The 27,973-nt window shown below is 42.7% G+C and overlaps 1 protein-coding gene across 1 annotated transcript; it reads right to left on the bottom strand.

Moving 5' to 3' along the window:
* Positions 1 to 16,923: 16,923 nt before the first annotated feature.
* On the bottom strand, positions 16,924 to 26,967 carry NMS (neuromedin S). The gene is made up of 9 exons (XM_061168494.1): positions 26,892 to 26,967; positions 23,762 to 23,817; positions 23,427 to 23,465; positions 21,759 to 21,782; positions 21,610 to 21,663; positions 19,779 to 19,853; positions 18,656 to 18,691; positions 18,025 to 18,066; positions 16,924 to 16,962 (listed from the first exon to the last, which is right to left on the bottom strand). The coding sequence occupies exons 1-9, from the start codon at positions 26,965 to 26,967 to the stop codon at positions 16,924 to 16,926; spliced, it is 441 nt and encodes a 146-aa protein (XP_061024477.1).
* Positions 26,968 to 27,973: the final 1,006 nt, after the last annotated feature.

Below are 27,973 nucleotides of genomic sequence, written 5' to 3'. Positions count from 1 at the left end.
TATCCCCTGTCTGGAGCCAGAACACCTGGGAACGTATTCCAGCTCAAAAGCTCACTGCCATTGTAAGCTTGGGCAAGCTACTTAGCTTCTCTGGTTCCTCATCAGTAAAATGGGTACAATAATAATAGTAGCTGCCTCATAAGGGCACTGTTGAGTATTGAATAAATGCTTAGGACTGTCTTTGGCACTTAATAATTCTATAAGTGTTAGCTGCTTTAGTTATTATTTGGATGATTTCCTACCTCTCACCTTATCCTCAAAAGATAGATTTCAAAGATACACTCAACCAATACAATGGAAAATAAGTAAATGAGAAACTGCAGACTAAGGGAATATGAGAGGTAGGGAAATACGAAGAAGCCAGGAGTTGTGTTATTATTTAAAACATACACTGCAGCATCTTACCTAGTTGCCAAAGGCCATTGTTGACAACTTGACTCTGAGCTTCCTAGAAAACAAGGGAAATCCCATCAGTTTCAAGATTCACAATGTCTCTAAGGAAAAAACAAGCTATTTGATCAGGGGGAAAATTGACTTCTCTTTGCTTTCAGACCTAAGAACGATTGTTCTGTGATTTAAATTTTCATTTTTCTCCTAGAAAGACTTCAGGGAATGGTGGTGGGGAGAGAATCAGACTGAATTCTGATTCTGATTCCGATTCTGTTATTTAATTTGTTAAATATTTAACTTAAACTTTTTTGTATTGAAGTATAGTTGACTTACAATGTTGTATTAGTTTCAGGTGTACAGCAAAGTGATTCAGTATTACATACATATATACCCATAATACATACATTTTTTTTTTCAGATTTGTTTCCCTTATAAGTTGTTACAAAATATTGAGTAGAGTTACCCGTGCTGTACAGTAGGTTCTTGTTGGTTATCTATTTTATATATAGTCCTGTGTATATATTAATCCCAAACTCCTAATTTATTCCTCCTCCACCCCTCCCCATGTCAATTTAAGTCATACTTTTTCCTACTGTTTAAAATAAATCCGTGTGCAGTTCTCAAGCAAACCTTGGGACCGTTGATGTTATATTGGTTAAGAGAAGACCAGTCTTAGGCTGAGCCTGGCGACCCCATGTTAGGTCTTTAGCAATGAGGCCAAGTATTGATACCCGTGGAAAGACCAGGACTGTGAAAAATCCTAAGTGGCCTGATTACTGAATTCAGGGACTTATTCCTGGCAGGAGACAGGACCATGCACTGCCTAGTAAAGGGAGTTAAAAGGAAAGGAGGAGGGACTTCCCCGGCGGGCCAGTGGTTAGGTCTCCACGCTTCCCCTGCAGGGGGCATGGGTTCAATCCCTGGTCAGGGAATTAAGACACATGGCGCAGCCAAAACAAAAAAAAAGGAAAGGAGGAGAGCAGGGAACAGTGAAGGGTCTGATGCACCTGAGAATCTGGGTCTGCGGTGGGAAGTGGGAGGTCCTCAGGAAAGGCCTGCCTTCCAGTACCGTTGTGAGAACTTAGCTCTTAGCTTGAGGCCAGCATTTAGGTAAGAATGGTTGAGGTAGGGACCAATAAGCTATTATCTATTTTTCAAACAGCCTGGCGGAAAATGCATCCGAAATTCACCGAAACGTCATGGTTCTTTACTTATATAGGATGTCATGGATTACATACCGCAACACTCCTGACAAAAAATCTGTGCACCAGGTGTTGCCAAAACTCAGCCTCTGTTCACTAGTGCCGAATAGAAATGTGGAGACAGAATTTGGGGTGAAGTAGAAAAGAAGAGCTTTATTGCTTTGCCAGGCAAAGGGGGCCACAGCAGGTTCATGCCCTCAGAACTGTGTGTCCCACCCTGGAAGGGGCAGTGAGGAGTCTTATAGCGTTCAAGGAGCAGGGCGTGGTCAGCTCGTGGACACTCTTCTGATTGGCTGGTGGTGAGGTAATCAGGAGTCGGCATCATCAACTTTCTGGTTCCAACCGGTCTGAGGTCTCCGTGCTTGTGGGCAGCAGACAGTTAATGTCTTCCACCTGGTAGGGATTTCACAATCTGCAAAACAGCTCAAGGAACAGGGCTCAGAATATTCTCTATAGTCCTTGAGGAGGAACTAAAGGTCCTTGACTTTGTTTAATGGCTAAAGTATTATTATTTTGTCTTGCTTGACTGTTTTCCTTTCTTTCTGCATTTTCTCACTTCTCTGATTAAATTTATTCTTTGAATAAAGTTTTTCTGCAGACAAAAGGCAGGCGGAGGACACGGGTGGAGGTCTATTCTGGGAAGGCCTCGGAGGGTCCTGCTTGGTTGTAACAAACCGTTCTCGGTCAATTAAACATCCAAAAGAAAAAAAGAAAACCCAACCAGGGGTGGGATAGGGAGGGTGGGATTGGGAGGGAGACGCAAGTAGGAGGGGATATGGGGATATACATATACATGTAGCTGATTCACTTTGTTATACAGCAGAAACTAACACACCATTGTAAAGCAATTATACTCCAATAAAGATGTTAGAAAAAAAAACAACAACAACCAAACAAAAACCAAACAACCAAACTCATAGAAAAAGAGATTTGTGGTTACCAGAGTCGGGGGGTGGGAGTGGGAATTGGATGAAGGGGGTCAAAAGGTACAAACTTCCAGTTATAAGATAAATAAGTACTAGTGATGTAATGTACAACATGATTAATATAATGAACACTGCTGTATGTTTTGTTTTTTTATTTATAAATATCTCTTTGAGACCCTGCTTTCCATTATTTTGTGTATGTACGCAGAAGTGGCCTTGCTGGATCATGTGGCAATTCTATGTTTAATTCTTTGAGGACTTGGTATACTGTTTTCTTTTTTTTTAATTTTTTTTTTATATTTTATTTATTTATTTTGGCTGCGTTGGGTCTGTTGCTGCGTGCGTGCTTTCTCTAGTTGCAGTGAGCAGGGGCTACTCTTCGTTGCAGTGCGCAGGCTTCTCATTGCGGTGGCTTCTCTTCGTTGCAGAGCACAGGCTCTAGGCGCACGGGCTTCAGTAGTTGTGGCACGTGGGCTCAGTAGTTGTGGCGGACGGGCTTATTTGCTCTGTGGCGTGTGGGATCTTCCCGGACCAGGGCTGGAACCCGTGTCCCCTGCACTGGCAGGCAGATTCTCAACCACTGTGCCACCAGGGAAGTCCCTGTTGTATTTATATATGAATATTGTTTAGAGAGTAAATTCTAAAAGTTCTCATCACAAGGGAAAAACTTTTTTTCTCTTTATTTTGTACCTATGAGATGATGGATGTTCACCAAACTTACTGTGACTTATTTCATGATGTAGGTAAGTCAAATCATTATGCTGGACACATAATTGACATACGGTGCTGTATGTCAATTTTATCTCAAACTTGAAGAAAAAATTTGGAGGAGTGAACGATGAATGTAGTTTATCTGGTAAAAGAACCCCTTCAAAGTGGGGGAGTCACAAAGAGGAAAAATAATAGTAGGAACATTGTTGTAGAAAGTAACTGGGAAATACTGGTTTGAAGTTGAGCCTCCTGTTGGTGAAGCACCTGGATTGGAGATTTCACACGTCCATGAGAGTGATGGTCTTCACGATTGAAGTCTTCTGACAAGTTCATTGAGAGAAAACAGGCATTTATCTTCCTCAAAGAAGTTTCCATTCGTAAGGTGCAATTTCTCTCCTTGAATTCAACTAACTTAATAAGTCAGGTTTATCTGACATGAATGTTAGCACTTGTCAAAATTGATGACTTCATTGAGGAGGTAATGCCTCCCATGTGTCCTCACTTGATTCTTACTGTATCTCTGCAAAGTAGGTAGGTATTTATCATATTCTGGGCAAGAGGAAATAATCAGAACTTAAGAAATGTGTGCAAGCTCACACTGTTGGAAAATGAAGGAACGCATGTCTTCCCTAACAGCTGAGAAATGAGGGCTGGAGGGAATGTGGACATCTGGGGCTCAGTGATGCTGCCCTGGGAAGAATGCAGACTTCGGTGAGGAAAGACCCTGTCTTGGGTGGAATCCCCAATTATAAACCATCTCATTGGCTCCCAACCATTTTGAGTATGAGAACATCTCCCTAAAATGAGATTCTGCCAATCCTCTAGCACAGTGAAGATGTAACTGAGGAGATGTCAAATAATCAGGAGTAACTATGATCTCATTACCACTCCTGGAGGAATCTGATTTTTAATATACCTGTATACATTCACAGTGAGTGTCCTTAATGTATTATTCGATGTATGTGGCCACAATGTTTAGAGGCTGGGGCCACAGTTTTTTTATTTTGCTTTCAAAGACTCCACAGACTCCCGCCTTATACCTACCATGGACCACGTTCCAAATCTCACAGGCTGTAAACCTTTAGGGTGGGAATGAAAGCTTTGGGGGGAAAGAGATGTTAAATGGTTGGTGTAGAAAAGTAGGAACTGTGGGGTCTTGAGGAGCCAGCCTTGGCAAAGACCCCAGACAGCCTTTGAGCCCATATTCAGCCATTGCCACGCCTCACCTTCCCTGCTGACCAAGCTTGTTTGTGCCAACACCCAAACGAGGCATTTGTTCTCATTCTTTATATCACACCACGATGTCGGCACAGCACTCTTCTGTTTATTCAACACTCATGTGAACACGGTGGTATTATTTCTGTTTTATAGACAAGGAAACAAGATCAGATCAGGAGACAAGGCCAAGCCATTAAATGGCACAACAGGGACTTGAACACACGCCTTATCTGCTACTCTTACCCCTCTTTCATGACCCCATAGCTGACTCAACACCAGATGAGTAAGAAATGCTGTATTTTGATTCTTTGATTCTCAAACATATCAAGAAGCTACAACTTTTGAAAAGTTTGATAGACTAGGCTGGGAAATACTGATGTCAATTTGCAAAAATATCTAAGCTCTGAAATAATCCCCCCTTCCTTCCTAACCTCATGCTTTTTTTTTCTTATCTCTGGTAGCTGAGTGATTATGTTGGCCAAAAAAACAAGAGGATTTTTTAAACGAATGTGCTCCCCAAGAGCTCTCAGTCTTCCACAGTGGATTTGCAGTTTCCTTTGGGCCAGTTGCAAGCCCTTGAAAAATGAGAACTACACTTATAGAACTGGCTGTTTGTCTTTCATTTGCCAGGCAGCAGTGATAGACTGTCTAGTTGCCAAATTTCTGGATCTGTCTGCAATTGCTGCTCATGAGAGCAAGAAAGCTCAGATCATGCCCTGCCACATCCAACTAGGAACTCTAGTGGATGAGGATTTGAATAAACTCTTTCAAGCCGTGACCATCTGTGAGGGGTAAGGTGATACCCAACATCCATCCCAAGCTACTTCCCCAAAACATGGAGCCAAACCTCATGACAATCTTCCATCTTTCCAGTGGTCCTCTAGTAGAAGGTTGAAAAGAGTCTGGCCCTACTTGGAACATTTTTATAAGGCACTTACCACCTTATAAATAATAATTATTTATATTATAATTATTATAATATTATTAATTATAATATAATTATAATATAAATAATTATTATAATATTATAAATAATTTTTAATATCATAAATGACTGAAGTTTATATTATGTTACAATAAAAGTTGTTGCACAGTTGTTCTCAAGTCCAGGGAAAACTGAAATTGAATGTTCAGCCTCAGAGAAGATTTTTCAGGGTCATGCTGAGAGACCAGATCTTTCCAGAAGAGACCAGTTCTTTGCAGAGGTGGTCTAAAGGGCTGCAGGGTGGCCTGGCTCCAAGCACTTCCCTCCCCTTCCCTTTTAGATCTTTCTTTGGGGGGTGTGTTTGCCTCAGGACTTAACGTACCTTGCTGGTAAAGTCCACTGCAGCAGCTCCCAAATCCTGTAGGGATATATATGGCTGCAGGCTTTCAAAGAGCGGTCCCCAACCAGCAGCATCAGTGCCATCTGGGAACTTGTTCGAAATGCAAATTCCACGCCCACCGAATCAGAAATTATTTTAACAAGCCCACCAGGGGATTCTGACGCACACCAGGGTGAGAACCACTGCTTTAGACACATCATATGCTCAGAGTCTCTACTTTCACTCCCTTCAAGCCTACATTCAGGAAGAGATCTCATGAACTTTCTCTCAAGTGGAAACTGATTAATCATCCCTTCCTCCAGAAGTATCTGCCTTTGATAACAGTAGCTAATGCTTGTTGAGTTCAAGTCACCAGGAGTGCTTTCTGTGTGCTAATTTCTTTCATCCTCACAACAATCTACAAAGGTTCTATTAGCCCATTCTACAGATGAGAAAACTGAGGCACAGAGATATTTAGTAACTTGCTGAAGGTCACACAGCTATTAAGTAGCCTAGCTGGGATTTGAACCCCACCAGTCTGGCTCCACACCCCATATGCTTAACCTCCACCTTACTTGGCCTCTTTATTTTTTTTTAATCTATAGAATTGAATTAGAAATTCTCCACAACATGTACACATCCTTGACATAATAAAATTGATTTCATTGTACTTTCAAAATTACTGAATATTTTGACCTGCCAGTTTAAGGGTATTGAACACGGTTTTGATGTCTGAGAAAATTTCAGAGACACAGATTTAAATATAGCTCTGATTTGAAGGGAGAACAATGACAGAAATCACTGGAATGAATTTCTGACCAAGACATTCCACGTGTCAATCAATGGTGGGGAGGTGATTGGGGGAGGAGCACTTCTTTGCCTGCTAAAATCTCTCTACATATACGGCTGTCTTTTCCTGATCTCAGCCTGGCTATGTGACAACACTTAGAAAAAACAAAACTAGCATTTGAGTGGTTACTCTACAGCAGGCATTTTCACTTCATTTCTTGTTTGATCTTCATAGCAACTCAGTAGAACAGATATTATTAGCTCCAGTTTTCCAAATGAAAAACTGAGATTCCCAGAGTTTAAGTAACCTGATCCAGTTACACAGTTAGCAAGTGACTGAAGTCATGGGTCTTGATGCACAGCTTTTTTGTTCTTTGAAAAATGATTGAATTGTGATTCAAATATTGTTGCAATCCTCTCCTTGCTAGGAAGGTTGCTACACCCTTTTGTGGTGTCACCATCAATGATTATGGTCTGGGGAGGATTCTTCCCCACTTGTCTTACCTATCCCATTCATGACCAAGGTCCCAGGATCCTGGCATCACCCATGTGAGATGATGATTGAATGTGAAGTGTGTGTTCAAGAGGATGCTAACTGATGCCCAGGTGCGTCACCTTAGCCTCTTGAAGCATCCCAGCAGAGGTGCTAACAAAGGCAATGATCCCAGGGGTTAGAAATAAGAATCTTTGGGACTTCCCTGGCGGCCCAGTGGTTAAGACTTCCACTGCAGGGGGCACAGGTTCGATCCCTGTCAGGGAACTAAGATCCTGCATGCTGCTCGACATGGCCAAAGTAAATAAATAAATGAGAATCTTTGCCTGGAGCAGCCCTACTGGGTTTCAGTGCACAAAGGTTGTCTGCTTTTCACTCAGTCAATTCAAGCAGGAGGCTCCGGGTGATGAAATTGTGTCCTGGTTGAAATGTTTTCCTTTGGGAACCAAGTCTGTGGCTTCCTTAGTTCTGGTAACAGATATGCTTTTAGTTGGTACAAACATTAATTTGAAAATTAAAAATAGAAGATTTCAAAGCAATGCGTGACAATATTAACGGTTTTCCTTGGGTGGTAGGCAAACAGGAAACTCTTTATTTACATTTCTGTACTTTGCAAGTTTCATGTAATGAACACATACTGTTCTCATAGTGAGAAGTGACGTATGACAAGTTGAAGATGCCAGTAAGAGGTGCATTACTGGTGGACCGTCAGGGACCATCAAGCCCAAGAAGCGTCTCCACCTGTGAACTCAGCACCTGGAGGTCATCTTCCCTAAGGTATGCTCATAGTGCTCGCCCAGAGTTCTTCTAGAAGCATCAAGGCGACACACCTGAAAACCCTGTTTCGTTAATAAGTCTTTTTCAGCTAAGTCAACTCCCAAGGCTGTGAGTGGTGACTGGATTTTGCCAAGAACTGGAATCAAAGTGGGCAAATACTGCCCCAGGCACCCTCCACTGCACTTCCTTTAAAAGATGGAGTGTTTTCTAAAACCCTTACCTTCGCCTCTGCCTGCGGGTACAGCCATCCCACCTACCACCCCCCCCAGGGCCCTGCCCCCCGAGATTGACAGGGTGGCCCTGTCTCCGGGAACCAGCTCTATGCTCTGCAACCCCTCAGCTCCAGAGAATGTGAAAACGGTCCTGACAGAAGAGACCAGAGTCTGCTCCATGTTTCTAACAAGGCTGCAGGCTTGTGGTTCACCCTGGAATAAGGAGACCAGAGATCCGAAGTCTGTTGAGATCCTGATGCAGGGGAAGTGGTGACAGCAAAATGCTGTGTCAAGCAGCATCTCAGAGGCAAGGGAGGCTCCCGATGGGCCCCAGAGCATCTCTCTAGTTTGCTTCATTGGTGGAGGCAGCAGAAGGGAGGGAATTCAGATGTGTCCAGTTGCTGGGGAGGGCTACCAGTGTTTGTTATCTATTCCCTGGCAGACAGAGGAAGAAAACCGGCCGAGCTGGAGGCCTGGATTTTTTTTTTTTTTTTTGGCCACACTGCGTGGCATGTGGGACCTTAGTTCCCTGACTTTGAAAACACGGAGTGTAAACCACTGGACCACCGGAGAAGTCCCAGGAGACCTGGTTTCTACAAACTACTGGCACCACAGTACTCCTGAAAGCCCTGCCGTCGGCAGTGAGCTGAATCACTCCCCTCAGGGAGAAGCAGTGAAGCCCATGACTGAGAATGTGAAAGGGAAGGCTGGGCGGGACACAAGAATGCACCTTCACCTGTGCCTTGTGGACACCCGATTAAGGTCCCACCCAATGCCTTTGCATCATCTTGCACCTGCAGCGTCATGTTATGGTAATCTCCCTGAGCCTATCTCCTTAGGCTGGTAGCTCCCTGATGACAGGATTGTTTATCATTTTGTTCCCTGTCGGCTCAAATGTTTTTGAAGGACTCTTGCCTGACCTTGTCGGTTTCTTTCCTCTAGTCACTTTCTACAAGTCATGTCCCTTTGTGTCCAGAAGGAGCCAGGAGCCAAGAGGAACAAAGCCTCCCAAGCAGGTCGGTATTTCCCACGGCCGCATCCATGGCCACCTGGAGAGGGGCAGGATACTCAGAGTGGACGTGGTGGCGCCTGGCTACGTGGCCGCCAAACTGCCCTACCCCTCGGCCCTCATGCCGGAGCTGGCCAGCAACAGGGCTCTGCAAGCCAAGAAGAGCAGGGCGACCGGTGCCCAAGATCAAGTCCAATCCCACAGCGGGCTGTGCACAGCCAGAAGGAACTCAGCAGGATGTGGGCCTTCACGTCCATCACCAGGACGCTGTCCTCCTTCCCCAGCGCATTCCCCACAAACTGGTGGAGAAATCAAAGGTCCGGACCTTGGAGTTGTGATTCGGGGGTGATCACACTCTTGGCCATGTTCCGTGTCATACAGCCCCTGTCTCAACAGAGGGTATGTGCTGTGTTACAAATGACCATCACTGCACTTTAGAATGTATTTTAGTTACAGGTATGTGTAGATTGAACCTAAGTGGTTACTTATTAGGCACATCCTGTGAGATAATAAACAGGGCAGAAAGATCACTGTGTGCGTGCAAGACCAAGAGTCTAAGGATGTCTTGTCCTATTAAGTCATGATTATTCGTGCTGGTTATTCAGACTGGGGTAATGGTGGTGGTTACCATGTGTTCCTCTGGAGGAGGCTGCTGGGAAGGGATTGTCCATCAAAGACCATCTGGACTTGGCCTCCGAACCCTCAGGAGCTGACAGTCTCCTGCTTTCTCTCAATGCCTCAATCATTGCCATTACCACCATCTGATATAGGATGTGTAGCCATTTTTCAATTTTGTATGGAACTTGTTTTTTTCTTAATTAAAAAAATTTTATTGAAGTATAGTTGCTTTACAATGTTGTGTTGATGTCTGCTGTACAGCAAAGTGATTCAGTTACACATATATATATACATTCTTTTTCATATTCTTTTCCATTATGGTTTATCACAGGATATTGAATAGAGTTCCCTGCGCTATACAGTAGGACCTTGTTGTTTATCCATTCTATATATAGTAGTTTGCATCTGCTAATCCCAAACTCCCACTCCATCTCTCTCCAATCCCCCCCTTGGCAACCACAAGTCTGTTCTCTATGTCTGTGAGTCTGTTTCTGTTTCATAGATAAGTTCATTTGTGTCATATTTCAGATTCCACATGTAAGTGATATCATATGATATTTGTCTTTCTGTTTCTGACTTACTTCACTTAGTATGATAATCTCTAGGTCCATCCTTGCTGCTGCAAATGGCGTTATTTCATTCTTTTTTATTTCTGAGTAATATTCCATTGTATATATGTACCACATCTTCTTTATGCATTCATATATCAATGGACATTTAGATTGCTTCCATGTCTTGGCTATTTTTTTTTTTTTTTTTTTTGGCTGCACAACACAGCACGTGGGATCTTAGTTCCCCAACCAGGAATCGAACCTGTGCCCCCTGCAGTGGAAGCACAGAGTCTTAACCTCTGGACCACCTGGGAAGTCCCCATGTCTTCGCTATTGTGAATAGTGCTGCTATGAACATAGGGATGCATGTATCTTTTCGAGTTATAGTTTTGTCCAGAACTTGGTTTTTAAAGATTTTTCAAATATATAATAAATATGACATGATTTATAAAGACAACAACCATGTGAAATAGTAGGTATTTTCCTTTTATTGGGTTACTGCTCAATGTCTCACAGTTGAGGACAAAAGATGGGGGGTTGGAAGGAAGACCATATCAAGGTCTTCTGAAACAAAGTCCAGGGCTATTCTTACCAGTGATTCTGTCACTGAAGTTCTCTATGAAATCTGTTATTGGCTCAAATTTATATAAGAAAAGAGGCAGGGCTTGTCTGGGTCTTTTTTTTTTTTTGGAATCTGTTAGAATTCATTTCATAATAATAAACGCAGGCTCCTTTGTCATGTCAAATGATTTTTGAAGCCTCACAAGTACATGCAAGTCCATTATTGAGCCCTGGGAAATGAGTGACTTAAAATATCAAGATGAGTCATGGTAGGATGGAGGGAAAGAAGGTAAAGATTCAGAAATTGTTACTGTAAGTCAGCCTCAAAATATGGTTCGGATTTTCCCACATTCAACTCCTTGTCCCCAGCATGGATCCTCATTAACTGACACCTCTAGATTCCCAAGGACTTACTGTCCCCAGGGGATGAACAAGCAGTGCTGGGTCCTGACTGCTCCCTGGGCAGTGATCGTTCTGGTGGAAGGGCAGTGGGCCTGCTCCTGTTGTCTAGGGCTTGGCTCTTGAAGCCCAGACAAAGGCCAGAGGGAAGTAAACTCCTCTTGTTCTAAAGAGCTGATCATTTGGGATCAGACACCTCCCTTGGACTTTCTAAGCTGTGGGTTACCTGCCTTTGCATTTTATTAACTAGTTAGCTGTCTGCTGACACAGCAGACAAGCAGGTTTGCCCCTGTGCCACCCTGAGCAGGGAATTGGAACAGCCTGCATTGGCATCATTTGGTTGCCTAGGAAACACAAGTTTTCCGGGAGTCTAGAAATAGCCAGGCATGGACCCCCGTACCTGATGCACTCAAAGAGGGCTGGGTGTCTGGTGAGGGGTCTCTGGCACTTAAGAGGCACTGAGGCTTCTGCTGAGGTAAAGAGACCAGCTCTCAGGGAGCTGTGCAGAAACGCTGCTCACCATAGACCTCTGAGGAGCTCACGTGGGTACCCTTTCTGGAAGAGCCCCAGACCAGAAAATTGTGGCAAGAAAAGCAGCAGAGGACACCAAATTCTGGTCATCAGGCAAAAAGACGTCTCCCCTTCTTCCTCCATTGTCATTGCCAAACCCGACACAGAAGGGGTGAGGGGCTATTACAGGGGAAGGGGTGCTATTCCAGAGGTAGGCCACCTTCCCTGCTTCCCCAATGCACCTCCTCACCCCTGCGCTGGGTACAGAAAGGTGTTACGGGCTGTACTGTGTACCCCCCAAATTCGTATGTTGAAATCCTAATGCCCAGTACCTCAGAATGTGACTGTATTTGAAGACGTAATTACGAGCTGATCATGTATGACGAGCATCCTTATAAGAAGAGGGTGTTAGGACACAGATACGAGAGGAAGGCCACGTGACGATGCATGGAGAAGACGAGCCAAGGAGAGCAGCCTCGGAAGAAACCAATCCTGCCAGCTCCTTGATGTCAGACTTCTAGCCTACACTACTGTGAGAAGACAAATTGCTGTTGTGTAAGCCACCCAGTCTGGGGCACTTTGCTATGGCAGCCCTAGCAAACGAATACAGAGGGCATGAGATTTAAATTAGATAGGCCAGTTGGAATAGACTGGACTTAAATAACTCAGTATATCTAGAAAACATATGAGAGCTGCCTGCTCAGAGATAGGAAAAGGGAATTTGAAAGGGCACAGTTAAAATCAGTAGTTGGGGGACTTCCCTGGTGGTCCAGTGGTTAAGACTTCGCCTTCCAATGCAGGGGGTGCGGGTTCAATCTTTGGTCAGGGAGCTAAGATCCCACATGCCTCACGGCCAAAAAACCAAAACAGAAAACAGAAGCAATAATGTAACAAATTCAATACAGACTTTAAAAATGGTCCACATCAAAAAAAAAAAAAAATCTTAAAAAAAACCAAACAATTACTCCCCTGTGGCTTTCCTTCCCACAAACACTCCCCACTCTTCTTCACCTGCTTCAGGTCAAGGTGAGTTTTCCCTGGGAAGGTGACAAATGGTAGCTCTTCCCTCAACCACCCCTCCTCCGAGCCTGCACACATATGGTCTACCAGCCGGCTGCCCAGAGCCTTAGCATCTCTGCAGCTGCTGTGCAGTGAAGCCTCTTCTTCTGGACTCTGCTTTATTACAGCAACCCTCTAAGTTCCATTTCACCAATGTCTGGAAGGCAAAGACTAAGGCTATAAATAAAATAGGTCCTACTGCCTCTTCTTCAGGGTTTCTATTGGTTGTGACTTAATCTCTTGAGGCAAATTGATGGTTTTAATATTAAACTGAAATACCAAGAGTCAACAAAGAGATCATAGAATTGAGCAAAAAAAATAAACCTTTCCAGAAGGGGTATTTTTCCAGCTCTTTGGATGGGGTTTGTTTGGGCCAGGAAAATTGGTTTCTTTCAGGTATTGAGGTAGACAAGATAAAATACCTTTATAAAGACTAAGAAAGCCAGAGAGTCTAAACATGGTTGGGGTTTTTTTTGTTGTTTTTCTTTTGTTTTTTGTTTTTTTGACCACGTTGCGTGGCATGCAGGATCTTAGTTCCCTGCAGTAGAAGTGCAGGACGCTAACCACTGGACCACCAGGGAATTCCCTGAACATGTTGAATTGGAAAAGAATCTGAAACTCCAAGCAGAGGTTGGGTAGGGTCCCTGCTTAGCCTCCCCCAATTCATCCAGATCCCTCCTTGGCCCCAAATCAGGAATAGCTCTGGCATTTCTTGGCCATGATGAACTCTTGCTTCACTCTGATCTTGCACTAGGTATACCATCTCTACCTAACAAGTCAGGGGCTGAGGGGGTAGCGGTTGTAGCTTTGTAACTTCATGTGCAGCTCAACCTTGTACCCTCATCCCATCTCACTCTTTTTTTTTTTTTCCAGTTCAGTCTAACTTTAATTAAAAACCATCAGTCTTTTAACAACATTCACAAACATTAACTGTCCCAGCACTAGAGGAACATAATGGTGACAAGATATTCTAGATGGAGGGACCCTGGGTAGAAGGTGTGATCAAATCATAAATGGCACCATCAATGTATGGAAGGCATGTAATAAGGTCTAAAGGGAAATATCTTATTAATTAAATCATGTATAAATAATGCCTTGATATTGCATTATGATCTGATGCTTGTAATCACTTCAAATGTATGTTAAAGTGTGATTTTTTAATTATAAAAATAAATCCTACTCAGGACATTTTAAAGGCAGCTAGGATACTCTTCATAATAGATCTAAAAATCACTCTACTTAGGTGTCTAACTTATTTAGTACATTCACTGTTTGTCTTTCATCTTTCATCATTGACTTGAAAGTTGTTTTCTTTCTTCTTATTTTAACCATATTATCCTAAAGGTCCAAAGTTTCAAACTAAAGGACTGATGTAAACAATTTCACGTGTGGTTGGGCAACTCGTACTGTGAAGACCCAATGCCTTTAAAATATAAAGTGAGGAAAACAATCTCACTCTTGACCCCAGCCAAGGGCTGATTCCGTGTCCCTGGGAGACAGCCCATGGTGGTGAAGAACTGTAGACATTGGAGCCAGTTAAACCTGGGTTTGAATTCTGACTCTGGCATTTAGTGAAAGACCTATGGGCCAGCACCTCTATCTCACCAACTGGACCTGTGCACAGCCCAGTGTCTCATGGAAGTGGGCTAGCTCATCTCATCTTTTGTGGCAGGGTCTACGGAGGGGTCTTAAAATATTCTATTTCAGAAAATAGGCTTGAGACTTATTGCAAAGGCTTATCAAGGTGAAAATAAAAACCTAGTCCTAGAAGTGGGATGTCTAAATGACATTTTAAAAGGAGGACTCTTAAATTTGATGAGAAGCCTGAGAGGCTTCAAAGAAAGAAGGCTGAGTGCAGTGTAGGTTCATGGCATGTATCGTCGGGGCCCCTCCATGCATCCACGCCCCTCAAATATCATTTATAGAGGAGGCACCTGAGAAGGTAAAGGCCTGAGCCTCATAGTTTCTTGAGGAGTCTGGACTTGGTATGTGGGATTTTTTTTGTTTGTTAGTTTTTTAATTTTATTGAAGTATAGTTGATTTACAATGTTATGTTAACTTCTGCTGTACAGCAAAGTGATTCAGTTATACATATATGTATGTATATATACATATATGTGTGTATATATACATATATATATACATTCTTTTTCATATTCTTTTCCATCATGGAATATCACAGGATATTGAATAGAGTTCCTTGTGCTATACAGTAGGACCTTGTTGTTTATCCATCCTATATATACTAGTTTGCATCTGCTAAGCCCAAACTCCCAGTCTGTCCCTCCCCTACCCCCTCTCCCCCTTGCCAACCACAAGTCTGTTCTCTATGTCTGTGACCCTGTTTCTGTTTCATAGATATATTCATTTGTGTCCTATTTTAGATTCCACACATATGTGATACATATGGTATTTGTCTTTCTCTTTCTGACTTACTTAGCTTAGTATGATAATCTCTAGGTCCATCCATGTTGCTGCAAATGGCATTATTTCAGTCTTTTTTTGGCTGAGTAATATTCCATTGTATATATATATACATATACCACATCTTCTTTATCCATTCATCCGTTGGTGGACATTTAGGTTGTTTCCTTGTCTTGGCTATTGTAAATAGTGCTGCCATGAACACAGGGGTATGTGTATCTTTTCAGATTATAGTTTTGTCTGGATATATGCCCAGGAGTGGGATTGCTGGATCATATTGGAGTTGGTATACGTTAACTTAATGCTGTAACTTCGAGCCCTTGGTCAGCAATATAGAAGCAGCTCCCATAGGGCAAGTACCTTTGGTACCATTTGTGTAACAAAACTCATCTTTGAAATGTAATTAGAGCCAACACTCCCTGAGTGCTCACTAGGTACCATCATGCTAAGCCCCTTATGTGGACCATCTCCTCAGTCATCTCAAAAACGATGTGAAGGTGCTGTTATTTTACCATGGAAGTGACCAGCCCACCGTCCCCCAGCTAAAAGGCGGAGTCAGGATCTGAAGCCAGCCAGGCTCTCCCGGGCTTGCGCTCTCAACGCTCGACAATAACGAGATTGTCGGAACATGATAAAACAACACCAAAACCAGTACATTTTAATCATACATATCCTATTACTTAAAAAATATGCCCAATAATAAATAAGAAATGAAAATGTTGTGTCAATGCTACTTTATTTTTTACACAACTGAATATTCTAGTGAATAGAGAGCAAGATAATTCTCTTTAAATACTGTTCACAGAAAGAAATTTGATGTTTGTTCAAAATAAATGCTCAGTTGCCTCATCTGATCCAGACTCCCTTTGCCGCTGAATTCTGAAAAGAAAAAAGAAAAATGTACAGGTCAGATTGAATCATAATCAGGATGGAGATGAGGCCCAGGGTCATGTTACTATATAACATATTTTAAAATACCTCAATTTGGCATGTCATAAATGCCCATAATTGGTATTCATAAGATTTGTTGCTGTAACTGATCAGGCCATTAGGTCAGTGTGAGAGCTGTGGCCTCAGGGAACATCTTTCCCAGTTTGGCCAGGGCGGCTGTGCTCCCCAGCATCTGGACAGCTCTCTCAGGCACTTTGGGCTGCCAGGGCCCCAGTCGCTGCCAGTTGGTGCAGGGGCTCCAGGAGGGAGGCTGGGATGCCTCTGAAGGACAGTGGCTTCATGTTCCTGAGACCACATCAACATGAGAGACAGAGGAGGCCCAGAGCTGCCCGTGTGCAGGGTCTCGAACTGCCACGGGCCAGAAGCCAAGAAATCTCCCCAGATTTCACCCCCGGGTCTCAGAGCCCCATTGAATGGAGGGAACAGCCTGGCCTGGTTCTAATCGGAAATGTTCCCACTATAGAGAACTTCTCCCCACCAAGCACGCCAGGGTGGATTTTGCCTCATCACAAGGGCCAGGTGAGAAGTCACAAAAGCTGTGGAGCTTCTGCCCTCTCACAGCCACTGCTGGAGACAACACACCTGCAAAGAGTTGGCATGAAGCAAAGGCTGCATTGTTTGGGACAGTGCCAGGCTGCAGTGGGGTCTCTGTGATGCTGAGAGCAGGAAAGGGAGGGGGCAGAGGAGCCCCTTAGGGGTTTCACATGGCCCCCCTTTCTTGGAACTATCACCCCTCCGGCTGCCTCTCACTCCCCCACATCAGACAGATAACATTTGTTTGGAGGAGAAGAGCTGCAATGAGGCTGACCTTGGACGATCCTACCAGGTGCTAAGGTCAAGGTTCCTTCCATTCCTTGGCTGAAAAAAAAAAGGAGCAGCTTACAGTACTGAGACCAAACTGCCTAAAATCTGTTTCTTGGTTCCAGATCCTTTCCCTACGCCCTAAGGCTCTGTTCTCCTAACTGAGGCATTAGCAGCTTCCCTGGGGGCTCACCTGGGGACCCCCAGTCACTGCTACTCTGTGGATCCTCTGGGGCAGTGCTCCAGGACCCTTGCTGCTCCTATGGCCCTGACACTGTCCCTCACCCCACCACTCCACCCCTTAGCCTCTGTTTATGTGGCAGGACGATCCCTAAACAATGCATCACAGGACTTCTCACCCTAAAGACATCATGGAGACCCACTGTTTCTGCAAGTACTTTCCAGAAAACAACCACTAGTAGGGCATGCAGATTTAAAAGGTGTACTTGCGATGTCATGGGGGTTTGGGAAAAGTATGACTGAGCCAAGTTAAACAGGTTGTTTCCTGCAGGACATGGTATGCTCTGTAAACCTCGGAGAGGGTCAGGTGCAGTGTTTTCGATTGTATTTGATCTTTGCAGAGCATCTCTTAGCACCAATGACCACAGAATGCAGATGGAGGAGCACACGTCTAGTCTGATTCGCACGTTTTTCTGATGCAAACACTGAAGATCTAGGGGGTGAAACAGCTAGGGAGTGGTAGATCAAGAATTAAAAGATCATCTGTGACTCTGTGACCTTTGCAAGAAGCTCCAAGTTCCCTGGGGAAAAGGACGCCTAGACTCCTATTTCCGCTGTGATCTGGGGCCATGCGTCCCGGACCTTCAGGCTCTGGAACACGGACTCCGACTTTGGTTGGCCCGCGCGTCTGTCCATCAGCAGAACTCCCGCCTCCCGCCCCGGAGCTCCTCCCAGAGCCCTGGTGCGCGCAGCCTGTGTACAGCTGGACCTTTTCCTTTCCAAGCATTGAGTCATCCCCTAAGTAAGGGTGAGAAAGTTCCCCTAATGATTCACCAGTTTGCCGTGGGGGCCTGGCTGGGCTCATTCTGCAGTAACTCCATAATTGGGGCGGTAGGAGAGAATCGGAGTGAAAAACAGAGAAGAGGAAATATGCTTTACCCTGAAAAGGAAAAATGGTCTTTCCAAGGTGGCAGTGTGATCCTGCAACATAAAAACACAAACCATTATGCAACCACGCTGTGCCGAAGGTCTTTCAAAGATGTCTATGGTAGAGGTTTTCAAAGTGTGGTCCCCAGACCCAAAACATCAACGACACCTGGGAACTTGTTAGGCATGCAAAATCTCAGGTGCCCACTGAATCTCTGGGGTTGGGGCCCAGCCGTCTGAATTTTAACAAGGTCCCAGGTGTTTATGGTGCACGGTCAACTTGGAGAAGCACAGATGCAGCACCCCTCCCCAAGTTTGCACAACTGGCCTGTGGGCCCCTGAGCCAGAAAGCAAATCTCCAGGTGCAGATGGACCCAGGTGATGCACCTGTAAGAACGGAGATGAAATAGTACCGTCCAAGGGCATTGCTCCATGATTCCTTTCTGCTCCAGGACAAGCCCAGGGAAACCCAAAATTAGATGCTCAGCCTCAGAGAATTTTAGGGCATAGTGTGAGACCAGTTCTTTCCAGAAGTGATCTAAAGGGGCTGCAAGGTGGCCTGGCTCCAAGCACTCCCCCCGTCCTTCTCTCTTTGAGAAGTAGATCTTTTTTGGGGGGTGGTGCTTGCTCAGGGCTTACATACCTTCTTGGTAAAATCCTCTGCAGCAGCACCGGAATCCTGTGAAGGAATGAGGCCCAGGTTCATTTAATAGGAAACTCATCCCCGAGGCTTGCAGGGTGCTGTGATCCTGCCCCTCCCTGATTCCATTCTAAGGTAGCCGGAAGTCAGATGCAAAATGCCTTTCAAGAAAACAGCTAACCATGCAGCCAATTACAACTTTCTGTTCAGGAAGGCAAGTGTGTTTTCTTGGTTGGGTTACCCTTAGGGTCCAGGACAATGTTAAACTTGCTTGTTCTTCCCAACAGCCTCGACTTGAAATTGACTCCTGGTTTAGGCAGATTTTCAAGGATATGCCATTTCAGCTTCTTCAGCTCGTCTTTGCTTGTGGATCTGGCCCAATGATGGAGGCAGACTCAACCTGGAAGTCTGACACCAGTATCCAAGCAAACTGTGGCCTGTGCTTAGGATGACCAATGGGTTTCTCAGGAAGTGAGCGATTTTCTGGGGTCTTGGCATTTTCAGAGCTAAACCCAGGAACGTCCTGGACAAACTGGGATGAGTCATTCACCCTACTTGGACTCACAGTGTCCAAAACATTGTGTTTGTTTCTTTGTTTTGCTACCATGCAACAAAACCTTGATGGACATTTTGAACAGGTTCAGCTATTATTGAAACTAGTCATTTCTAAACTTCAATTTTTTAAATTAAAATTTGTCTTGTTTTTTTAATTTAATTTTAATTTTATATTAGAGTATAGTTGATTTACAATGTTGTGTTAGTTTCAGAGCTTTTTTTTTTTTTAAGAAACGAAGCTCTGCGATAAGAATAAAAAGGCAGGTGGGACAATGGGAAGCAGAGTATATGATCAAGGCAAGTGTCTATGTCACGAGGAGGAAGAGGAAGGGCCAGGGAAAGTGAAAAAACAACACAAAAACTAAAACGGAAAAAGATGAAGAGCGCAGACGAGGAGACGATGGTCACGGAGCTGGACCACAGCCCCTCTCCCCCATTCCCTGCCCTGCAGCCACCGTGTGGAGCTTGTACAAGGAGAAAACACCAGTGAGCCCCAAGGGGACAACAGGCATTCACCATTTAAGTGAACTTTTAGTGGCATAAAAATATGGTGGAAGGAAAAAGTACATACGCGCTGCCGAAATCTTTTCATCCTTTGGTTGGCGAGCTTGGCAGCCAGACGCATTAGAGAATGCACAGGAGGAAACTGCGGCAAAGAGGCGGTGAGGGTCAGACAGCGCCGGGCCCAGGCCCAGGGCTATGTGCATTCCTGTCTGCTCACCCCCTTACAAATGGGTTTAATTTTCAGAGTAAAATCCATTTCCGAGCCTAAGCCTGAAATTTTATGATTTCAATAAAGAACCGCTTGCCTTGCTAGCACATTTCATTCCAACACATCACTTAAAAATATTCCCTTAGGGTAAAACAGACTTGTATCTGCATTAATCCCAAACATTCAGTCCTTCTAGTGTGGAGTGCATCATCCCAAAGAAGCATCTCCATGAAGATCCTCTCTGGCTCCCCAGGTGTGTTCTCCTTATCTAAGGGGCGAGGTGGAAGGGCAGCATGCATAACCACCGCCCCCATGCATTTTATTTTCCTGTATGTCTCATCCGTGACTGCCCGCACACACTCAGACATACATACCCTGTCTTATCTAGGCCTGTGAATCCTCCCTGAGTATTTTGGCTCAGAGTAAAAGTTAATTCGTGTCACAGACACAGAGTTTATCTTTTCCCTTCCATTTTCTTTTCTTTTTTTTTTTCTTTTTTAGGCTAGAAAGAATTTTTTTTTATTGAACTATATTTGATTTACAATGTTGTGTTAATTTCTGCTGTATAGCAAAGTGACAATTATACACATATATATTCTTTTTTTCATATTCTTTTCCATTATGGTTTATCACAGGATATTGAATATAGTTCCCTGTGCTCTACAGTAGGACCTTGTTGTTTATCCATTCTAATAAATGTAATAGTTTGCATCTGCCAACCCCAAACTCCCACTCCATCCTTCCCCCCTCCCCACACCCCTTGGCAACCACAAGTCTGTTCTCTATGTCTGTGAGTCAGCTTCTGTTTTGTAGATAGGTTCATTTGTGCCATATTTTAGACTCCACATATAAGTGATATCATATGGTATTTGTCTTTCTCTTTTCCTTTCCATTTTTGACCCTTCTCTACTTGCAGTGCCCACGGCCTGTCTTGATACTATTCCCATCCTTACCTGATCCCCAGTACTAAATCTATACTACTCTTGTGTCTTTGCCTCAAAGGGAAAAACATTTTGCTTGGTACTTGTTTATTTTAAGGATCTTTCTGAAGACTTGGAAAGCCTTGACTATATAAATAAGTGACTTTCTAATAGTAGAATTTCAATCACTGTGACTGGATTGAAATTCTACTAAAAATTCTATTCTATGACCTTCCCAATATTCTCCAGATCATACCCTGCAGAAATTCACTTCAACAATCTGTTCCTGAGGGTAACTCCAATTTATAATAAGAAAGTTAGAGGTGATGCTTTTTATTCCCACAGCACATACACACTGTGACAGTGACGAAAGATGCACACCCACGGATCACTATTGGGAATGTGGTACTTCATACTTCACAAAGCACTTTTCAGAGTGGTAATATGGAGCAATGTAAATAGAGCTCAGTCTTTACCAGGCTTCTTGTACATCTGTTTAAGTGCATAATAAAAAGTTATTTCTTACTAATTTTTCCTTTTCTGTATTTATTCTCTAGCTTTTCAGATCTGTCAACCTCCCCCAACCTCTTCCCCAGAGAGGGAGAGAGAGAATCCCTGCAGCCCCAGGAAAAAGCACCTAGAAAGCTATTACCCAGAGTTTCTGGAAGGCCCCTGTTTTTCTGCTTATCTGCATATATTAAATGGGAAAAGACAAAGGCATGCAGAGGAGAGTGACTTTTACAGAAAGATGATTACGATAAAATACTGACCCCAGTTTTAACTGGATGCGTCGGCTCCTGAGTTCTGGAGTAATGAAATAAAAACTAAATAAGAGAAAAAAAGTTGATTTTAATTCTAAGCGTCACTTGCTGTAAATGTGGTAGTTGCATGCTCTTGTTACTAGGCTGGTGGTACTCACCCTTTTGTATATGTCTTGATTATCCTGGAAAGAAAATGATGAGGGTAAGTCACATGGAATTTTACTGGGGCAGGTTTCCAGTAGAAGTTACACCGGGGACCTTCCTGATTTACCTGAATATTATGAAATAAATTGGCATTCTAAAAAGAAATCCATTATACAAACTTAATAAGACTATAGTTGATGCAGAATCTTGCTAAAAGGAAAGTTGCCAGCAATATTATTATTTTAAAACTTAATCTTATTTTACCTTTTCAATCTTCAGGGGAAAAACATACGCTATGATGCATTGAAGCAATACCATAATCGATTCCCAGATAGCCATCTAACTAAGAGGTGGGATAAAATAATGACTGCAACTTTTAATTTGCTGCTGGGCATACCCTATAATTCAGTTGTTTTAGGGTTGGTTCATATTGACCAAATTTTTTCCCTAAAAGCTTTCTACATGAATCTTCACTGTTCTTGCAGAAAGTCCAGCCTTTAATTTCTAAATCCTTGTTAGAACACCACCCTGTTCTGTCTGCATGGATGACAGCCCAGGAAAAGCTGTATTGGCAGCATATCCTACTCAAAGAGGTACTGTGAATGATGTTGTAAATATCTGGTTACTATTGATCTCATCTCATTTACATCTAAACATTGTTGAATCAGCTCAAACTCCAATCAAGACAGAAATGAAAGTTGTTAGTAACATGTCTAATTTTGTTGCTGTGGGTACATCTTCCTGCGAACTTTGTGGAGGGTTTCTGCAGTAACCAATACTTACGTATTCTCTCTTTCTCTCTCTGTTATGCATGTACATGTACACACATGCATATGGGCACACACACACACACAGACACACAAAATAATGAACCAAAATTACTCATAGCAGAGGCTCAGTGGACATTAACTTTCTGTTTCCTTATGACCACCATTTCTAAATCAGCAGAAAGTATTTACTATTTTTACAACTTCTGGTCTCTTTGTCAGCATCTGTTCACAGGAGTGTGTGTGTGTGTTTGTGTGTGTGTGTGTGTGTGTGTGTGTGTGTTCTGGACACCTATTGGGCAAATATTTTTATATTTGCCCAACTTTATACCATTACTTTTATGGTATATACTTTATACCATTACTTTATAATGGTAACTTTATACCATTACTTTTCAAGCCAAAAAAAAAAAAAAAATAACAAGGAATTTGAAGATGATTTTCCAGGTGATGAATACCAACTCTCAAGATTTCATATGCATCTTCCTTGCTTTATTTTTTTTTCTTTTTAGAGAAAAAAATATTTTTAAAATTTTATCTATCTATCTTGGAGACTACTTCCCCAACTAGAATATAAGTTCCATGAGAACAGGTAATTTGGTCTGTTTGGGTCACTACTGTATCCCCACATGACATGTAATTTTATGTATATACGTGATTATGTATATGATATGTATATGTGATTATGATCACTGTAAGAATGCAGATGAACTACCAATATTTTATGGTCATTTATATTTAGGAGAGTCACTTGTTATTTCCTAAAACTGTATTCTTACACACACACTTACACATACACACAGAATTCTCCTGTAGGTAGCAAAAGAGTGTGCTTATTTACAGATATCAATTATGGTGTAAGCAGGTGCACTGTTATAAATTTAAAAATTACCATATGTATATTAACTTTTTTACCTTAGGTTGTCTAGAAAGAGTTGCCCAATATGCCAGCCGCTAAAAATGAGGAAAATGAATCAAAGATAAGTACAAATTCCTTAATCAATAGAATTAAAATTAGAATTAAATTCTAAAGTTGTCTCATTTATGAATGTTGCATTATCTTCTCACACAGTGGCCATGAATTTCAACACAACTCCCAAGATGATTTAAATGAAGCCATGAAAATGAAAACAGTGAGTTTCTGCTGCAGCCAAGAATCTGATCTTAAAATAGTTCAGTGAACATTATCCACATGATAGTTTCAAGGCTAAGGCTAAATAAAAATCTCACATTACTGAACAGTGGTGTACCTCAAGCTTCACAATATCCAAGCCATCTGGAGGATCAGCTAAAGGTCGAGGAAATCCTATTGTGAGAAATCATAAAAATCTCCATTAGGAGAAAAGAGGTTGTAGCGTTTTTATTTTTTTTAATATTTATTTATTTATTGGCTGCATCGGGTCTTAGTTGCAGCACGTGGGCTCCTCTCTAGTTGTGGTGCGTGGGCTTAGTTGCCCTGCGGCATGTGGGATCTTAGTTCCCCGACCAGGGATCAAACCGGCGTCCCCTGCATTGCAAGATGGATTCTTAACCACTGGACCTCCAGGAAAGTCCAGCATTAACTTTTAAATCTTTACCATGAAAAGCATACAGCGATTCTATTAATACCATGTTGTTAAAAGGATTGTTAAAGAAAACACACTTCTACCTACCACTAGCAAATCTGAGATTTGTACCAAAGTTAATTAAAAATTGCATGGTTTTTTATTTACCAGGAGTTAGCAGCACAAGAGTTAGCAAGTTAGGAGAGAGGGAAAAAATTACCTAAGTAACAACTTAATTTGTATTTTTGAAATGGATCAGGGCCCTATGGTCCTTGCCCCCTCATGTCCTCCTCCTGCCTTTTGTCTGTAGAAAAACTGTAGCCAAAAGATAAGTTTAATCCAGGAAGTGAGAAAATGCAGAAACAAAACAAAACAGCCCAAAAAGACTAAATAAAAATAGTTTAGTCATTAAGCAAAGTCAAGGACCTTTAGTTCCTTCTCAAGGGCTATAGATAATATTCTGAGCCATGTCCTGTGAGCTGTCTTGTAGATACTAAAACCTCCATCAGGTGGAAGAAGTTAACTACATGATGACCAGACTGTAGCCTTGACATAAGCTGCCACAATTCTGAGAACTGGCCTCAAGGAAATGGGAACAACCCAACCCGAGAACTGAAGATTAACTATACTTAAAACAATCAAGATGATGCTGGTCAGACCACCACATGACCAATTTCAAGATTACTGTCAGAGCTGACTGTGCTGTTTCTGCAAGTAGCCACCTCCCTCCATCTATAAAAGCTCTTGCCCACTGATTGTCGGGGGGGGGGCTGGAGTCGGCCTTTGGACAGGCCTTTGTCCACCCTCCCCGCTCTATTGCCAGCACCTGAAATAAAGGAAGCTTTCCTTTCCACCAACCTTGCCTCTTTATTGGCTTTCGAGTGGCAAGCAGCTGGACCCCCCTTTTGGTAATATTTTGATGGAATATATAAGGACAGGATATCAAGAGATGGTGTCAATAAGTATGTGCATCAGAGTCACTCTTGGAACTTTTAAGAAATATGGATACCTGTCTCTCTGCTTCATCAAACTCTTCAGGAATAGGGATATGGGGAAGGTTGCTGCTGGCGTGCAGCTGAACCCCATACCAGTCAACTTTTATCTGACCTAGATGAAGTCTTCATCTCATTTGCATGTAACACAACACTTGGAGGAAAAGCTAATACTGCAACTGAAAGAATCAACTGGATATGTCAGAACTAAGAAGATGAAATTAAATGGGATAAATATAAGACCCTGAATTTGGATTTTAAAAATCCGAGACAGGGAATATCTGGCTCAAGAGTAGTATTTTTAAAAAAAATACTGAGTGATATTTTCCTCCCTGCAGTCTCACTATAAGCCAAGAAAAAGCTGAGGCAATCTCGTGCTGGATTCAAAAAATAGTGTCCCAACCTTGAAAGGTAATAGTCCTACTTGAAATGATAGGATTTGTTGTGAGTTAAAGGAACTGAGCACAGTTTTCTTTGGCAAAGGGAAAAATTAGGAAGTGTGTGTTAACTGCCATCAACTATTTTGAGAACTGTCGTAAGAAATAGTAATCTTATTCTGTATATCCCCAAAGGGCAGAACTAGAGCTAGTGGTTAGAAGTTGCATGTGATCAGATTTCAGCTCAGTGTAAAGAAGTTTGTAATGATTGGAGCTATTCAAAAATGAAAAGAAATTCAAACCAATCTTATAAGGAATTATTATGAGGTGTTGTGCTAACAATACAATGATAAATACCATAGGGACCTTATCCTCAGGGAACAGAAAATTAAATCGGAAAAAGAGGGACGTGGATATAAATATATAGACAGATAAATAAAAGGTAGTAAGAAATTTCCAAAACAAGATTCTATTGGAAACCAGGGGAGGCAGCTACTGGCTGACTTTGGCTGGTAGTGAGTTGGGTGTCACTGAAAGTAATCAACTAGGGAAATCATAGAGGCGATCCTTGCTCTCCTGAGAGTTTAAACTGGATGACCTCCACGGTTCCTTGCAATGCCTAGGCTTTGTGCTTACACTACAGGACATGGCAAAACAAGCATGCTATTTGAAATATATTTTCTGTTTGAATATATTTTCAAAGATTTTCTACTCCCTGAAACCAAAATTCTAATGGAAAATTCTAAAATTTTGAAATAACCTGTGTTTCCAACTGGAGCTTCCACCACATCCTGCATCATATAGCAAGTTACCTGGAGATGGGTAACAAATTTCGACTAGGGACCCCATACCCAACCCCTGTTCCTTACAAAAGCACTGGTTCTCAGAATTTGGTGAAGAGACACCCGCGTCCGGTCAGCACCTCGGACAGCGCCCAAGTCTTGGAAGACACGGGGCCGCAGCTGCGCTCCCTGGGACTCTCCCCCCCGCCCAACCCCCTCACCTTCCCCGCCAGGCCCATAGGAGAAGCTAGGAGAAGATTCCCTTTCCCTGTGCTCGCTCCCACACCGCCCTTCTCCAACTGTTGCGCAATCCTCAGTCTTTGGGACTTGTAAGCTCGTCTCTGCTCTCATCTCTTCAGAATTCCAGGATCATAAATGGCTAACACGTTGGAGTCGTCCCCCGACTCATATTCCTCACAATTTCAGCGGCACATCCTGGGGCCAGCCCTGGGACAGGAGCTGTTTAAAGGCAGTTCCACAGGGGAAAGTAACCTCCTTTGGTAAAAGGCTGCGGCATCTAGCTCTGTCCATCCTCTCTGATGGAAGCCATTTCCAAAGGGTAGAAATGAGGGTAGGTGAGGGAATCAAGCTAGACTCTCTCCAGGAGTGCCCTGAAAGGTCAAGGTCTGTCCCAGTCTTCCTTAGAGCTCAGGTCAGCTGGGGTCTGTTGAAGGGGTCCCCTTACCTGAGGAGGGAATCTGTAGTAGGCAGAAGCAATAAATGGCCAAGATGGACGGGAACTGGGCAAGAAGATGTTTCATCTTCAAAGTGCGGTTTCTCTTTGCTGGCCACAGATGTGTTCTGCTGGGATAGGAGTTGAGCATTTCCCGAAGTTCCACAGGCAGAGACAACACTCGGCCCTGCGTCTGGCCAGCCCAGGGGAGAAGGTGCCTTTATTTGCAACGCCCTGAAGCCCATTGGCTGAGCACCAATCAGCTTTGCGCAGGAGGACTCGGCTTTTCTCATAAATGTCACGCTGGGCCCTTATTTGTAGAATTATATCCTCCTGGTGTAGGCATTGTAGAGTCACCTTTTTCAACCCAGCAATAAAAATAAAAACTGGAGAGTCATAATTGTTATTCTATAGTGGTTTGAGAAACATTTTTTTGACTCAAAAAAAGGCTTTTTTTCTTTTTTTAATCAAAGCACTGGATATAAATCTGTAAACTCTTGGATGATGAAGTCTTGTTTTATAAGAAGCTGTTTATTCTCCACCATTAACAAAGGATGTTTTATAGTCTTTGGTGCATCTGAGAACAAAATTTGGAGTCCTGGATATAACATTAGAAGAAATTCAGAAGTTCAGTTAACGTTTTTAAAAAATTAATTATGGTTAGAAATTAGACTTCTTATGGTTTCTCCAGCTTCATTTCTATGAACAAGTTAAATATTTCAAATTTAATCAGTATTCAAGAAAATATGACAGTGTTTAATAGTAATAACAAAACTACTCCATCTACTGAGGTCCTATTCAGGATTTCACATAGGTTATTTCATGTAATTTTGCAGAAAACTCATAAGGAATGTATTTTTTTCCTAATTTTATGAATGGAGAAATTGAGGCTGGGAGAGATTAAGGAACTTGCCAAAGCCACCAAGCCATCAAGGATGCAGAGAAGGGATTTGGACCCAAGGTCACATCAGTAAGAGTGTGGGATTTTAGTTGATATGTTAATTTTTTCTAAAAAGAACCTCCTTAAGATTGGATATGAGATAGAAAGAAGAAGGAAAAAGAATGAAGTCAGCTGTCTTGCAAAAAGTGTAACA

The sequence above is a fragment of the Eubalaena glacialis genome, chromosome 14, assembly GCF_028564815.1.
Source record: "Eubalaena glacialis isolate mEubGla1 chromosome 14, mEubGla1.1.hap2.+ XY, whole genome shotgun sequence".
NCBI classification, from domain to species: domain Eukaryota; kingdom Metazoa; phylum Chordata; class Mammalia; order Artiodactyla; family Balaenidae; genus Eubalaena; species Eubalaena glacialis.
This window is presented reverse-complemented; position numbering and strand designations above follow the sequence as displayed.

What these genes read in the sequence shown, in the direction of transcription:
- NMS (XM_061168494.1), bottom strand. Translation starts at nt 26,967, where the DNA reads ATGAAACATCTTCTTGCCCAGTTCCCGTCCATCTTGGCCATTTATTGC. An exon ending in ACTACAGATTCCCTCCTCAG is followed by an intron (nt 23,818 to 26,891) that starts GTAAGGGGACCC and finishes TTCTCACAATAG; the next exon opens with GATTTCCTCGACCTTTAGCT. An exon ending in TGGATATTGTGAAGCTTGAG is followed by an intron (nt 23,466 to 23,761) that starts GTACACCACTGT and finishes CCTCATTTTTAG; the next exon opens with CGGCTGGCATATTGGGCAAC.